This window comes from Hibiscus syriacus, unplaced genomic scaffold (assembly GCF_006381635.1).
Source record: "Hibiscus syriacus cultivar Baekdansim isolate YM2019G1 unplaced genomic scaffold, ASM638163v2 tig00117047_pilon, whole genome shotgun sequence".
Classification (NCBI taxonomy): Eukaryota; Viridiplantae; Streptophyta; class Magnoliopsida; order Malvales; family Malvaceae; genus Hibiscus; species Hibiscus syriacus.
In genome coordinates, this window is record NW_024063537.1 from 129420 (window position 1) to 145423 (window position 16004).

The following is a 16004-nucleotide window of genomic DNA, read 5'->3' on the forward strand; positions in this document are numbered from 1 at the left end:
TTGTACATCCTGGTGTATTTACACGCGTCCAACTTTTAAAAAAGTATGGTAAAATACATAAATGGTCACTCGACTATAGAGTGATACTTTATTAAATCATTTGACTATTAAAAGTTAAAAATGTCCTCTGATTATAAGATATTATTTTATTGAGTACTCCGACTATTAAAAGTTATAAAATAGTCATCTGACTATTCATTATGTTTCAAACTTGTCCTTTTCGTTCAAAATTTGATGGTATTTTAAGTTGGACGTTAACATATTGATTGAGATATGATAAAATCTGATCTCAGAATCTCAAGTAGCTATCATATCTCAGTCAACAGGTTAACGTCCAACTCAAACGACCATAATTTTTAAAGAAAAGGACGAGTTTGCAACACAACGAATAGTTGGGTGATCATTTTGTAACTTTTAATAGTCGGGGACTCAACAAAGCAATGTCTTATAGTCAGGGGATTATTTTGTAACTTTTAATAATCAAATAACTTAATAAACCAGTGCCCTATACTCAAGGGACCATTTGTGCATTTTACCCTAGAAAGTATTAGAAGACCGGGTTAATTTATCAAATGTCCCCATAATATTGTCTAAATTCTAATTTAGTCTCTAAACTCATACTAAGAGATAATTCAACGTCAGTTCAGATCTTTCATGGATCAAATTGTAAATATGTATATAGTTAACATATGGTCAATTTATATCTGGAATGTTAAAAGAAAATATAGAATATATTTAAAATATTAAAATAATTATCTGATTAAGCTGATGAAAGAATAATATTAATATAATTATCTGATTGATTAATTAAAATATTTTAATATTATAATTTAAAGATGTATGATGCAATTAACCCAAAAAAGAAAGAATAAATTACGCTTTTACTATTTAAACTATTAATTAGTCTATTTTATTACTTAAACTATTTTTTTTAAATCATACTTAAAGTTTAGTTTTTGTTTTATTTTAGTTTTTCGTTCAAAATTTAACATTAAGTTTTGAATTTTTTTTTTGAAAGTTTAGGTACTAGAATGCACCAAAACTGATAGTTTAGACACTAAACACATTAAAATTTTGACGATAGAATACTAAAATGAAACAAAAACTAAATATTTAATATAATTTGATAAAAATGAAAATTTAAGTACTCAAATAGACTAAAATTATTAATTTAAAGACTACATACGTAATTTATCCGAAAAACCAGAATATGGGCAAAAGGAGGGAGACACTGGAAACCTGACAACAACTTTTCCTTTTCCTTTATGAACCAATGTTGCATGAAATGGCAGCCAAAGGCATTCCTTTGAGTGAGAATTTTAAAAGGAACGATAACTTAATTTAAAGTTAAAAAATAATATAGAGAGATAATCGAAAATTTTATAAAAATATAATAATTTTTATTGGACGTAATTTAAAATGTTAACATTTTATTAATAATTTTCGGTTATACAATTTATTTGAAATATTTTCAATTTATAACAAAAAAAATGTTATATTCTTCTTAATATTTTTGGTTTAATAAAAAATATTAAAAAATTAACGTTTTTATTACGCTCAACTGAAAATATTATACTTTTTATAATATTATCAGTTATACTTATTTCATATAATTCTTTAACCTTAAATTAATTATCAACAACTACGTGTTTATACAACAGCTTGTCCATTGTGGAATAATTAACTGTGCACAGACCTTTCTTCATGGATAAGAACACAACTGCATTTCGTCCTCTAAAATCTGTATTATTGCTTTTGTTTAACCTAGAGGATCACAACATATCTTTTTGTGGATAACTACACAACTACTCCTCCGATTACAGGATATTACTTTATTAAGATTCTTAATTATTTAAAAGTTATAAAATGTCTTTGACTATAGAATATTATTTCGTTAAGTCTTTTGACTATTAAAATTTATAAAATGATTATTCTATTATTCATTTAATATAACTCGTCTTTTTTCGTTAAAATTTGATGGTTGTCTAAGCTGGACGTTAACATGATGACTGAGATATGATAGTCGTTCGAGTTTTTAGGATCATGTTTTATCATATCACAGTCAGTATGTTAACGTTTAGCTTAGAATACCATCAAATTTTTAACAGAGAATGATGAGGTTGGAACATAACGAATAATCGAGTGACTATTTTATATCTTTTAATAATTACGAGACTTAACAAAACAATACTCTATTATTAGAGTATTATTTTATAATTTTTAATCATATGATAACTTAATAAAACAATATCCTAATTATTATAAGGTAATTTATAAGGGAAATGCTCACGTGCTGCAACCTTAATATACATCTAAAAAAATGCACTACCGGTTTTGTTATTGTTTAAATAACAAAACCGATAAAAAAATAACCGGTTTTATTATTATTGGGCGTTCTAATCGGATTTTCAAAAAAAATGACCGGAAATATTATTAGGCTCTAAAAATAACCGAAAATATTAAAAAAATGATGTTTTAAGTAAAAATAATAATATTACCGATAATTTTTTTATTAATTTTATTATTTAAATAATATCAAAACCGATAACGACTTATTTTAACCTTATATTAAAGTGTTATAGTGTAGAACTTCCCAATTTATAAGATAAATCCAAAAGAAAGGAAAAGGGTTATATATATGAAGCACTCACAGGGAGGAAGGTGCATATATCCCCATCAGGCCATCACCCATCTAATCTCCTTGCCAAAGCCATTAATGTGAGTCAAAAGCTGTTCTTTGCTTTATGAAAGAAACAATCCACTCAACTTTGCATCTTATGACCATTTTCATATCGATCGGATCAGATAGATGATATATAATTTTTAAGTTAAAACGAGTTTAAATGTAGTATACATATTTTCAGATTTAATCGATTTGATTAAAAACACAATTCTATCCCAAGCCATTGCCATCTCTATATGTACCGTCCATCCATTCATACATCCATTCATACATACATGTATGTATGCGTATATTTCTTTGTAAATAAAAATGGAGAAAACTTTATATTATTAAAAACCTAATTAATCAATCAAAATTCAATATTTTGTTGAGTCCATCAAAATGCCCACTTTATATAGCCCACATTTTATATGTGGTCCATTCCTTGTGCAGTTGCAGTATTTGGCAGGGTTTCTATTAGCATGGCCGCCTCTATTCTATAACTAGCCATAAGTTTATGGCTATAAATCCATTGATTTTGAATGTATTTAAACATTAAATAATAAAGTATATCGATTAAAGTTAGAGTTAAATTAAATGAATAAGTACATAAATGGTCTCCTGACTATAGGGTACTATTTTATTAAGTTCATCGAATATTAAAAGTTACAAAATAGTCACCCAATTTTTCATCATGTTCTAAACTCGTATTTTTCTGTTAAAAAAATTAAGGACTAACCACATTTTTTTAATGAAAAAAATGAATTTGGAACACAATGAATAATTAAGTGACTATTTTATAACTTTTAATAGTTGAGAGACTTAATAAAATAACATTCTATAGTTGGATGAACTTAAAAAAGCAGTATCCTATAGTCGGAGTACCAATTTGTGCATTTTACCCTAAATTAAATTACATCGATCTAGCAGTGGGGTTGCAAAGAGCATAGAAATCAAGTTATTGTATGCTCTCCTGACTGTCTCTTGATATGCTCTGTATGTGAAAACTTCCTTGCATTGCTGGATTTGATCGTTCTTCTTTTCCGATACAGAAGAGACCGATGACTGTGGACACCGGGAACGTGCCGCGGTTAGGATTCGAACCCCGACTATACCGGAACGTTAGGTTGTTGAAAGAACCGAGTTGAGTACAGGTTATAACATCATGGTCATAATAAGCACTTGATGGCTGTCATGTTTACTAGGAAATGTGTCATTAGGCTTCTTATGCATGATGCCTGCTTATGTTGCTTAGGATGAACCTGCAACACAACTGTTGCTTCTCATCTGCAGGATAGTCCGGATCTTGTTCTACTACGCATAATTGGTCATCAAACTAACCATTTTCGTTAAGGTCCCCGCTGCCGTCTCGGAAATAAGGTCGAAAATCGACCTTATAGGTGATTTAAAGGCCCATTCTTCACGCTCTTTGTTGGATTTTTTGGCAACTCGAGTAATTTAAGAGTGAGTATTCGATCGAGTTAAGTAGTGCGACAAAAAATTCTAGTCGAATATAGGAGTATCATTTGATCATTTAAAGTTTATTTACTTTTAATAGGCTTTTTCACTAAAGGCTATCAATAGGGTTCACCATCTGTTTAGCTTTAGGCCTTTAGCTAGGGCAAAATCCATCCTTTGATTATGTTTTAAGGTCAACTCACCTTGTTCTTGTTTGATGCTAAACCATTAGTGTTAATTACATATAATCATCATTGAAGTACTTAATGAATATGTTATATATAATTGAGTCCTCTAATATTTACATTTATAGTTAAAGTCCTTAACTTTTTTAATTCAACATTTTATTTCTATAATTTAGTCCCATAATATAATCATTTTTTAAGATTTATTAATGTCATATTAAATTAATTATTCAAAATAATAAGATATACGTTCGTTCTATAATAATCTATTTTTTAGTTTTGCTCGTAACCCGAAAAATATCAGAGATGACTCTGGATATATGTACTCATGATGTTGTGACATGTTGGTTTGGTTTCTTCTTTTATGCACCATGCATTCCTATGGTCATGGTTTTTCTTCTTTGGTGTGTCATGTTCTTTCATGTTTTTTTTTGGGACCAATACATATCAATATTAAAAAAAAATAACAGTTACGTCCAAACAGAATTGGCAACCTTAGTGCTTATCCAACCTTTATCCATCAAAGGTCCTGGTCTTAGGGAGCAAAGGCCCAATGAAAGTCCCCACAAAGACCAAACATGGATATTGTGTCTTTTTCATAAGGGTAAATGACATATTTCACCACCAAACTTTCTTGTTAATCCTATCTTAGTTATTAAAGTTTATAAAGTTTTTAATCTACTCATTGGATATTTTATTCACTCTTATTTTGGTCATAAATAGAACGGTGATAGTCACGTGTGCTGATGCGAACTGATTTTTGTTGATATGGCATTTGCATGTCATTTTTCCTTCCCCTTTTTTCCCCTATTTTATCTTCTTCCTTCAAAGTTAAAAGTTTGATGCTTTCATATGTGTGACATTAAAATCATCGTTCTCCAACATCTGCTTTGACCACTCAAGATACCGAAGAACTTATCTCATCGTCTCCTACCATCATATCTGTTTAGATTTTTTAAAATCACTTTAAAACTCATGAAATTCAACTCAAATTCTAAAGCTCACAAAACCCTAAATCCTATTATGATATACAATATTCATCACCCGATCAGTGTGAAATTAAGATATACAGTTCACTTCCTTCTTTTCTACATCTCAATTGTTGTGATTTTCACACACAAAAAAGAAGAATTTTTTTAAAAATTATTTCATGATTTAAAAAACATCTAGTCATAACGTCGTTAAGTATTTAACGATGAGATAATTAAAATAGAAACAACTTAAAAGTTCATATTTGTTGGCCATCTATGACATTCAAGCAAAGATTGTACTTGTCATCTATGAATCAATTCGCTGGCCACCTGAAATTTTCAAATTACCTTATATTTTAGATTTTTTCTATATACTTTCTAATGAAAATTTATTTTCATCCCTCTGAAATTTTATAATTTAAAGTTCGTCTTCTAAAATTTTATAAATTCAAGTTTACCCTTAACATAAAATCATGCGTCTATCCCTATCCCTATCCCTGATGCAATGCCTCTCGTAGAGGCCATGAATTAGTTTTATTTAGCAATAATACACTAATGGATTAGATACTCTCAATATGGCATAGTAATAAGTTGCTAAGGGGACAGCTTTTTGAGAAAATAATAATAATGATCAAATAAGATAAGAAAGGGAGTTTTGGATATGTAGATTGCATGGAATTAGCCTTAAAGAAAGAGGAAAAATAAATAGAACGTGGAGACTTTAGGTACACATATAGTGTTTGTTTCATAGAATTAGCCGTTGTATTTTGTAGGTAATCTGTAAATTTCTATGAGATTTCATATCCCATCTTTCTTTTTGGGTCCTCTTTTTGACCATCTAAATCACTAACATGTATGTATTTGAAAAGTTGAACAAAGGTTAGGAAAAGACATTATTGCCCTTTAAGACCAACACCATTCAAGTGATATTATCCCCAATCAAAAACCTCGTTAAAAACCTTTCTAAACCTAGGTGGAAAAAAAGAGTACTCCACGGTCGGGGATAGAACAGACAACACGGTAAACTGCACAGCAAGCTGGTGACAAATGCAGGCTAAACAAAGCCTTTAAGGAACTAATGAATGGTGGAAATCCATGATCGTTGAAGAATCGATGCATAAGGGCTTCAAAGACATGACCTTTAACGTATAGAGGTACTTTGGGCATCCATGGTACTACCTAGATTCAAACCACTATACGCTAGATGTTTTAGGTTCAAATCACCCCATGCACAACTCTCATTAGTGACCATGATTTAGGCATTGGTTCCTTAGCGACATGGTTCACACTAAAGCCGAGTAAAGAAATCTAAAAAAACTGAAAAAAAATCGATTTAAATCATGATTTTCGGAACCGGACCGGTTAGCGAACCAGTCTTGTTACCGGTTCACTGGTTCAACCGGTCGAACCGGTCTGACCGGTCGGAAGAACCGGACGACGTCATAATTATTTAAAAAATTAAATAAAAATACCAAAAATATTTAATAAAAAATATTTTTTTATATCACAAGTCATATTCAAAGCAAGTCATAACATATATAAGTTAAAAACCATAAAATCAAGTGAAACAAAATAATTCAAATTAACTACAACATAATATTTAAGGTAAAACATATTAAATAATAAATATAATTATATAACTATAATTAAAAAATAAATTTGGGGTTAAAAAATTATAACAAAATGATATTGTTTGGTTTAATTTTTTTTAAAACAATCTCACATGGCTAAGAAACATAGAAGAGCATCCCAAAAATCTAAAGACTAAAATTATGAGAACAAAACAATCTCACATTGCTAAGAAACATAGAAGCGCATCACAACTAACTTCTATAAATAATAGAGGTAATTTGACATTCAAAATCATGGAGACTTTTTGTGAGCATTGAGTGAACTATTCTTTCACTTCAATCAAGCTCGAATTTTAGACTTCAATCGAGCTTCTAATTTTTTTTTTTAGTTCAAGCCTTTTTGAGTTCAAGTTTCAATATTATATTTCGAGTTTGAGTTGAACTTGATAATTTTTAGCTTGTGAGTTTGAGTTGAGTTGAGCTTACTTTTAAAGTTTTCAAGTTCGAGTCGAGCTCAGCAATAATCGAGTTCGACTTAGCTCGTTTAACAAACGACGTTGTTTGGTTTAATTTTTTTTTTAAAAAAAAACAAAAAATCCCGGTTTTTTCCGGTTTTCAGTCAGTCCGATTCGAACGGTTCAGCGGTTCTGGCCGGTTCACTAATAGCGGTTCAACCGGTTTAGATTGAACCGGACTAAGTAACGGTTCCCGGTTGAACCGGTTGAACCGGCCGGTCCGGTTTTCAAAACAGAGATTTAAACATTGGATTGTTTATAGTTCATAAGTTTAAAAATCACCTAGAACTCTACTAAAACCTAACTGTCTTTTAACAACTTCAAAAGGTGTCTCTTTGCTTTCTTCTGAATCGAGAGATAAAATCTTAAGCTCGTGTTGATTCTTTAACCATACAGGACAATACCTCCCTTATATCAATAAGATATATTTTAATAAAAAAAGAAGTTTCATAGTTTTATTTTTCTCTCTTTTGGCCATCTTTATGTGATTTTCCTTTAGGGGGTGTGAAGAAACAACAATTTACCTACGCAAAAGGGTTTCATTTATGAGAACTCCTTGTATTGCATGTGATGTGCTTTATGCTTTAGCTTTTTAAGGTAAAAAAGGGACCCCTTGACCATAAAAGCTCAAATGAATTGGTCCATACTCCATATTGCCACAAATTTGTGCCCTATACATATGTATGAAGTTTGATATAAATGCATAGGGTGATATTTGGGTTCTTAGTTTAGAAAATAGGCCACTCTATGTACCCTCGAATAGAGAAATTTAATTTATTAAATGTGATCATTATATTTTAAGCAAAAAAGGTCTTTGTATTTTTAAAAAAAAAAACTCAATGTGACAATCGTATTATTTTTTTCTCAATGTGACCCTCCAATTCAAAAAGCAAACTCGTTGTTTCTCTTTGAACAACGTTTTTTGTCGTTGACCGTTATAATACTGTGTTAGTTCATGGTGTTGATGTGGCGGTCCACGGTGTCGACGTGGCAGTCATATGTCAAGTTAGAGTTATCAATTTAGCCCATCTACCATGTTATCTGCAACGTTAATCTATCACCTTGGACTACCACGTCTGCACCTTAATGGTCAACGACGAAAAAACTTTGGTCAAAAGAATACATTAGGTTTATTTTCTAAGTCAGATGACTAAATTGAGAGAAAAAAATAATACGAGAGTTATAATAATGTGCTAGTTCATGGTGTTGATGTAGCGGTCCAAACCCACGACCAACCATAAACCCCTAACCAGCACATAGAAAAAAGCAAATTCATTGTATCTCTTTGACCAACGTTTTTCGTCGTTGACCGTTATAATACTGTGCTAGTTCATGGTGTTGATGTAGCGGTCCACGGTGTCGACGTGACAATCATCTGTCATGTTAGAGTTATCAATTTAGCCCATCTACCATGTTAATCTGTCACCCTGGACTATCACGTCAGCACCTTAATGGTCAACGACGAAAAAAGTCAAAAGAATACATTATGTTTATTTTCTAAGTCAGTGACTAAATTGAGAGAAAAAATAATACGAGAGTTATATTAGTTTTTTTCAAAAATAAGACATCCGATGTATTTTTGGCTGTATTTTATAAAAAAATAACAATTTATCAATTCGAATCCAATAATTAGAATATTTGAAAATCGAAAAGAAAGAAGGAAAAAGGTGTCATGAGCATAAGAAATATGAACCATAATTTTTAGTCTATGGTGATTTTAAGTTCACAGTTCCGTAGTTGTGCAGTCGACACGTGTTGATGTAGCAACAAGAATCCAGGTTGCTCAGACACAACTGTTTAAGACAGGTTGTAAACCCAAGAAGGAAAGAAGATGTTCCATCGAGTTTACTAACCAATCATAGCTCGACACGTTTCCTAATCCAAAATCACTGTCTCCTTGACTGTGATTGCATCTGCATGCTTTTTTTTCCTCAACAAAATAAAGAATAAAGAACAATCACAGTGTCACACAAACTAGTTGATGATAGACTTTTGCGAAAATAAAACATAAAGAAATAGAATTATGTTAATTTTGTTTCCCATCGATGTTCGGATTGGCTAAAATACATGCATTAACACAGGTTGGTTTAAGTGATAAATAATTTAATATCACTTGAATATATTTATAGTTCGAGTCTTTGTGAATACAGAAAATTCTTATTAGAAGACTCACTTATTAAAATCAGGTATACAATTCGGGTCGATCCGGATTAATCAAAGTGAAGTATTAGGAACCGGGAAGACAAAAAAAAAACATCTTGTGACTAACATTAGCACCTTTGCAACACAAAAGAAAAGGTTGATGGCATGCCATGAATATTGCTGTCTATTATGTATGCATGCCTTCCATGTCCATATCCTATCTCTTTTCATTGTCCAAAGTGCTTGTGCTTAGGGATTTGATCGATTCCCTAATTTATTATCCCTATACACGCATGCATATGCATGCATGTTTATATTGTTTTAGGATCGATAAGAAAATCATGTCCAAAAATTATTAAGGAGTCGGGATAAAAATATAAATTATTATCGGTTTAAATTTAAAAAATATTTGAAAGGTCTAAATCGAATTACTAATTTTTTATGAGGGTCCAGAATCACAATTTCATTATTATCCAAGGGCCCCTAAATCCTAAGGTTTGGAATATATATGGGCGGCGCGCAAGATAAAAGCATTCATGCATTGAATAATCCGTGGTCATTTTATTTATAGTAATTTTCAGCGTGTCAGTCATAGGATCATCATGGTTATTTGTAGACCGAAACATATCAAAGTCTTGTCTTTACGTTATAGTTGACTAAAAGCTTGTGTTTAAAGCATGCGAATTAGTCGGAAGCTCTAGTTAGAGAAATTTTCGGAGGTCATCTATGGAAATATAACAATATGATTTTTTAATCTAAATTTTATTTTAATTTTAAACTCACAACATATAAGTTTTGTTTGAATATAGATCGTTTCATTCTCTCGTACTAGTCTATCACTTTAAATTTTACCTAAAGCGCTTAATTCATAAAAACCCCAACCTTAAACTCAAAGTTCGTGAAACCACAAATCATTTCGATCTATAATATATAACATCCAATCAGCGTGGAATCAAGACATACAACTCGCTTCCTCGTTCTCCACCTCTCCACCGTTTAGATTTGGAAGAAGATTCTTCGTGATCGAAAAATCAAATAAAATTTGAAATTAGGAGCTTTTTCGCAAAAAATGAAGAAATTTTTAGGTCAATCCATAATTTTTAAAAGAAAATTGTCTAATTATAACACCATAAAGATCATTGTATAATAAATTGACCGTAATTCAAATGACAGTTAGGAGTGTTAGGTATGACTCATAAATATACCGGTAAAGAGGACAGAGGATGGAGCGGAGTGAGCGAACTTTTATAATAAATAAACCCTGATACATATTTACAAAAAATAACCTATGAGATATTGAATGAAAAACTAACGCCGCCTAAGGCACTGAGGATGTAAGCACATTGTTGAACCTCGTTAAAATTCTTGTGTTTTTTCTTTTTCTTTACCCGATTATTCAACAAGGAGTTAGGACAAACGATCATTAAAGATAATTAAAAAGATTCTAAATAGATATAATCATCTCAAATTATTAAAAAAATAATTAATCATGATCTAATGTTATTTTTTATTAGAATTGATATTTAATTTAAAAAAAACTAAATTCCTAAAATTAAAAATAAAACTAAATTCGAAATGTATAAAAAAATACAGGGATTTAAATCACATATTAACCAAAGGAAGTGAGTCTTATTTTTTATGGTTAGAAAACCATATGATATGAATTAATATAACAGATGAAACGTGGATCAGATACGATTATTTATACTAAGCATCCTTTGACTAACCAATGTTAGGATTTTGGGAACCAATTCCTGCCTACCTTTTAGAAACCTCATATTCTCCGAACCCGAAAAATCGACCATGTGGAATAATCACGTTACGTCCGTATTTGTTTTTCTTAACCTTATCGATATATTAAATAATCTTACTAAAATCAATCAATCGTATCGTTATCTGTGAGTTTTTTTCTTAAAAATTGAGTGTGATTTCAGATCGAATAAATTTTTCTAAAACTTAAATCAAATTAGATAACAAGTAAGAAATATTATACTTAGATCAAATTCAGATTAAAAAAAACTAGCTTGATTGAACCTATAATTATCCCTAATTTTAAATCTCCAAAGTTTTTGTTTGGACACGTTGAGCAACACTCAAAAAGTAAGGAACGTTTGAGGTTGCTGTTTAAGTCATGTTGTCAACTCAAACTAAATTAACCAAGAAAATTAAAGAAGAAGATAAAAAGCTAAGCTTGACCAACGAATCACAACTTGGTCAAGGTGGGCACCTGCCCACTCTGAAATTCGAATTTTCTTCGATTAATTACTTATTTTATTGATTGTGTTTACCATGAAATTTTTCGTGCCTACCTTGAAATATGTGTCTTTGATTAGTTATTTATTTTACTGACAGTGCCCACCCTAAAATCTTATTTGTATTTATCTCATTTAAAAACTTTATACTATTAACGTATGTACCCTCCTAAATAGATATTTTTGGATCTTTCACTGCAACGAATAGTCGGATGTTGGATGTCTCCCGAGTATATATATTCGATTTCTTTTCGAAGAAAAATAATATTGAGGGTACGTTTGGTTCACAGAATGTAAGATTACCAGTGGGAATGTAAGATTACCATAGAATAGGATTACTGGGAATGTTGTATTTTGTGCTTGGTTGGTTTAGCAGGAATGTAAGATTACCGTATTTGGTTAAAGGAATAAAAGATTATTGGAATGTATATTTGACCAAATTGTCCTTATTATATATTTATTTTTTTAACAAGTTAGAAAATATTTATATATTTTCTTTAAAAAATTTAAATTCATAAAATTTATATATATATTTTTACAAAATTTAAAAATATAAAAAAGTTTAATGAAAGAGTAAAATTTTATTTTAACCCCTGAACTTCATATAAAATTTTAATTATAGACTTTTTTTTGTAAATCTAAAATAGTTTAAGGATAAATTTGTAATTTAACATTTGTAGAATTTTTATTATTCAATGACAGAATAAGGATATTTTAAAGAAAAAAAATTTAAGGGCATTTTAGTCCAAAACGCCGGTAATCCAACAATACCTAAGAAAAGGGAGGCAATGACATTTCTAGTAATATACCAAAAAAATCCACTATTGGTAATGTAATATTACCGGGAATAACATTCCCGGCCAACCAAACGGGGTAATATGGATTTCATTTCCATGGGAATCTTACATTCTCCCAACCAAACACACCCTGAGAGAATTTTAATTTCGTTTAAAGAAATTAATTTGATTTAGATATAGTTAAAGAAAAAAGATATAGTGAAGTTATATATTACTATTGGATAACACCTTTCAAGTAATATATACAAATCACTAAATTTAGGGTTTAATTTGTTGTAATCATTGAATTATAAAAAATAATCATTTTTATCATCAGGTTGTAAGATTGTTAATGATGGCTACGGGCGTTCGTGAAAAACAATTATGAAGTATAAATATGTAGTTGACGATGGTAGGGATGTAGTTAAAGTCCATTGACGAAGATAAATACATTAAAACGCTACTGTCCCCCACCATTTTTCTCTTTCAGGTACGAAACAGTGAAAACCTAATAGCTATGGTGTATTAGACCTCCCTCTTACATTCTCATAAACAACAAAAAAGTGGTACACCTTGTTGCCCTAAAGAGAAGAGAATTTGGGTTTCTTTTTGGTTTACTAATAAAAATATTGCAGTAATGGGGAGAGGGAAAGTGGAGTTGAAGAGGATCGAGAACAAGATAAACCGACAAGTAACTTTTGCCAAGAGGAGGAATGGGTTGCTGAAAAAGGCTTACGAGCTCTCGATTCTCTGCGATGCCGAGGTTGCTCTCATCATCTTCTCCAATCGTGGCAAGCTCTATGAGTTTTGCAGCACTTCTAGGTATATATAATCTGGTTTTTCCTTGGAAAATCTCAATCTGGTTTATCTGCTTTTCTTTGCCTTTTGTCTATGTTTTCGTTTTCGTTTTCGTTTGTTGTTGCTGTTTGATTTTAAGTGATAGGTTTGAATCAGTTTAGTGTTTCATCATCATCTTCTTCTTCATGGATATGCTTCCTTTAATTAATCTGGGATAACTACAAAGCAGTATTTGATCTAAGATAATTTTCGATCATTTGACACTCATATACCTGCATTCATGACTTAAAAGAATAACAATAATTTTTTGATCATCGAGGTCCGTCGATTCGTGCTTCATGCATATGTTTATTTCATGGAATTAGTGCAGATTGTTTTCATAGGAAAGTTTGCCCTTTTAGCGTTTGAAGTTGTTGTTCTGGTTTGGGAGGGATGATTATGGGTGTTGGGAAATGTAAAATGGTGCTGTCGTCTTTGTATCAGTGAATTGGCCTGGTTACCTTAAAACGTTGTAATCCTATGCAGCTTTACCAAAAGACATTCAACACATGTACACATCGATATGGAACATGTTTAAGGACAATATCTTTTACTGTTCTTGACACGGTTACACGTATAATGCATTGTCTGGACAATATCTTTGACTGCTCTTCACACTTTTCCATGTATAATGCATTGTCCTCTTGTTGTTATGCCCTGTGTGTTCACAAATCTTTGTCTTGCAGTATCTATATTCTTCTCTGATGCATTAAATTTTTCTTTTGAAACTTGGTAGAGTTAATTATGAAATTTATGTCTCGAGTCGAGTGTTAAAGAGTTCAATATTCTTTAAATAAAATTTTAGACTCAAGTATTGACCCATTTTGTATCGTTGGAATAGAGAAAATAAGACGGTTGAGATTAATTGACTAATTCAGATCAGGTAACGTAGAAGTCTACTATGAGGATTATAATTCTAATCTAATTTACTTCATTTATAATACCAACATTTAAATCTCTAAACTTATTTATAGAATTTAACGTCTCATCCTCTTGAATCGACTTATAGTTGGTACTTTGACGGAGATTTTTATTAGAGTTAGATGAGTTTCTTCACTCTCTTCTCTATCTATAAACCCTACCTTAAATTTCAAAATCAAAGAGAGGAAATGAAGAATTTTATCAAGGATAAAGTAGCCAAAAGTTGCCCCAATAAAGGGTAGTATAAAAGTAAAAGATAAGAGACACAAAACACAAAAGCAAATTCTTACAAGACAAAGGAATATATCCATACTTTGTGCTTTTTGTCTCGAGTGATTAGCCAAGCATATAGTTTTGTAATAATCTAAAAGTTTGATGAAGCAAAGGTTCTTGAAACGTCGAGTTCTTGAGTTTCTAATATAATTTTTTAAGTTAACACCACCAACACAAAATACTGTGTCGGTCGGATTTGTCATATTATACTAATTAACCTCCTTTCTTTGAATGTTTTATGTGCAAGCAGCATGGCTAAGATACTTGAGAAGTACAACAGCTACACCTATGGAGCATTGGAACCTGGTCAATCAGAAATTGACTCTCAGGTGAATTTAATTAATCTCTTCTGTTTCAGCATTTTTTAACAATCTGACATTGAACACTCATCCCTGGTATTCTTGGTGCTCGAATTGAGACCTCTAAAAATAACAACTACTTTACTATTGAGGTCACTCGGTTCGTGCATCTCTAAAAAAATATCTAAAAGTGCTGATGCGTGTTGTCAAGCAGAGCAAGTACCAGGAGTATCTGAAGCTGAAAGCAAAGGTTGAGGCCCTTCAGCATTTACAGAGGTGAATTAAACCGTCTCTCTCGTTCATATTTGTTCATAAAATAAGTTGCTTGCTGTTCATGTGGGAAATATGTACTTTTGTGATGTGTAGACATTGTCATGGTGAGAATTTAGGTGACTTGGGCACCAAGGAACTGGAGCAGATTGAGCACCAGTTGGACTTCTCATTGAGGAAAATCAGGTCTAGAAAGGTAATCAAAATCAACTTTTTTCCATTCAATTAGATGATTTAGGTCACAAAACAGTATCTTAGTTTCCTCTTTCATGAATGCAGATGCAGACGATGATCGACCAACTTTCCGAACTGCAAACAAAGGTATGTTAATATATTTTACCGAATATAGGATCGAGCAAACCGCCATTGATATGTTCTTTATACAGGAAGAAGCCCTACTGGAAACCAACCGAAACTTGAGAAGGAAGGTAAAATAAAATCTTCAAAATCGTTAATATTTGACGTCTGATATCGACTGTAATCGATCTTAATAGCAATACTTTGGCAGCTGGAGGGAAGTAGTTCAGTGTTTCCATCGACGTGGGAAACCGGGGAGCAAAGCGTTCCATACAACCATCCGCAGCCAGTGCCGCCACCGCCGCAGTCGGATGGATTTTTCGAGCTGCAAATGGGGTATGTATTTTGATTTCTTTGCTGATTATGTCAATTATGTACTTATGAAATTTGTTTTGCTTGGTGCAGTTATAATCCTAGTACTATAACAGATGAGGATACTGCTACAGGCTCTGCAGTTGCACCCAGTGGGTTCATCCCTGGTTGGATGCTTTGATTGTTTGAGGTTTAATTAAATGGATTCTATATTTTCTCACATGAAGTGATTAGAAATCAAGAAACCGAGACTAGTTTCTGCA

General features: G+C 31.4%; 1 protein-coding gene across 2 annotated transcripts; it reads left to right on the forward strand.

Annotated features, from left to right (window-relative positions):
• Positions 1–12976: 12976 nt before the first annotated feature.
• LOC120197185 (MADS-box protein 04g005320-like) lies at positions 12977–16004 on the forward strand. 2 transcript variants are annotated; one of them, XM_039198787.1, is made up of 9 exons: positions 12977–13022; positions 13168–13354; positions 14814–14892; positions 15077–15138; positions 15229–15328; positions 15412–15453; positions 15519–15560; positions 15641–15765; positions 15835–16004. In XM_039198787.1, exons 2-9 carry the CDS (start codon positions 13170–13172, stop codon positions 15920–15922), a joined length of 723 nt encoding a protein of 240 aa, XP_039054718.1. In that variant the 5' UTR covers positions 12977–13022; positions 13168–13169; the 3' UTR covers positions 15923–16004. The 2 variants fall into 2 exon arrangements, with proteins under 2 accessions (XP_039054718.1, XP_039054717.1); XM_039198786.1 differs by lacking the exon at positions 12977–13022 and having other exon boundaries at positions 13058–13354.

What these genes read in the sequence shown, in the direction of transcription:
- LOC120197185 (XM_039198787.1), top strand. Translation starts at nt 13,170, where the DNA reads ATGGGGAGAGGGAAAGTGGAGTTGAAGAGGATCGAGAACAAGATAAAC. An exon ending in GAGTTTTGCAGCACTTCTAG is followed by an intron (nt 13,355 to 14,813) that starts GTATATATAATC and finishes ATGTGCAAGCAG; the next exon opens with CATGGCTAAGATACTTGAGA. An exon ending in TTTTTCGAGCTGCAAATGGG is followed by an intron (nt 15,766 to 15,834) that starts GTATGTATTTTG and finishes TGCTTGGTGCAG; the next exon opens with TTATAATCCTAGTACTATAA.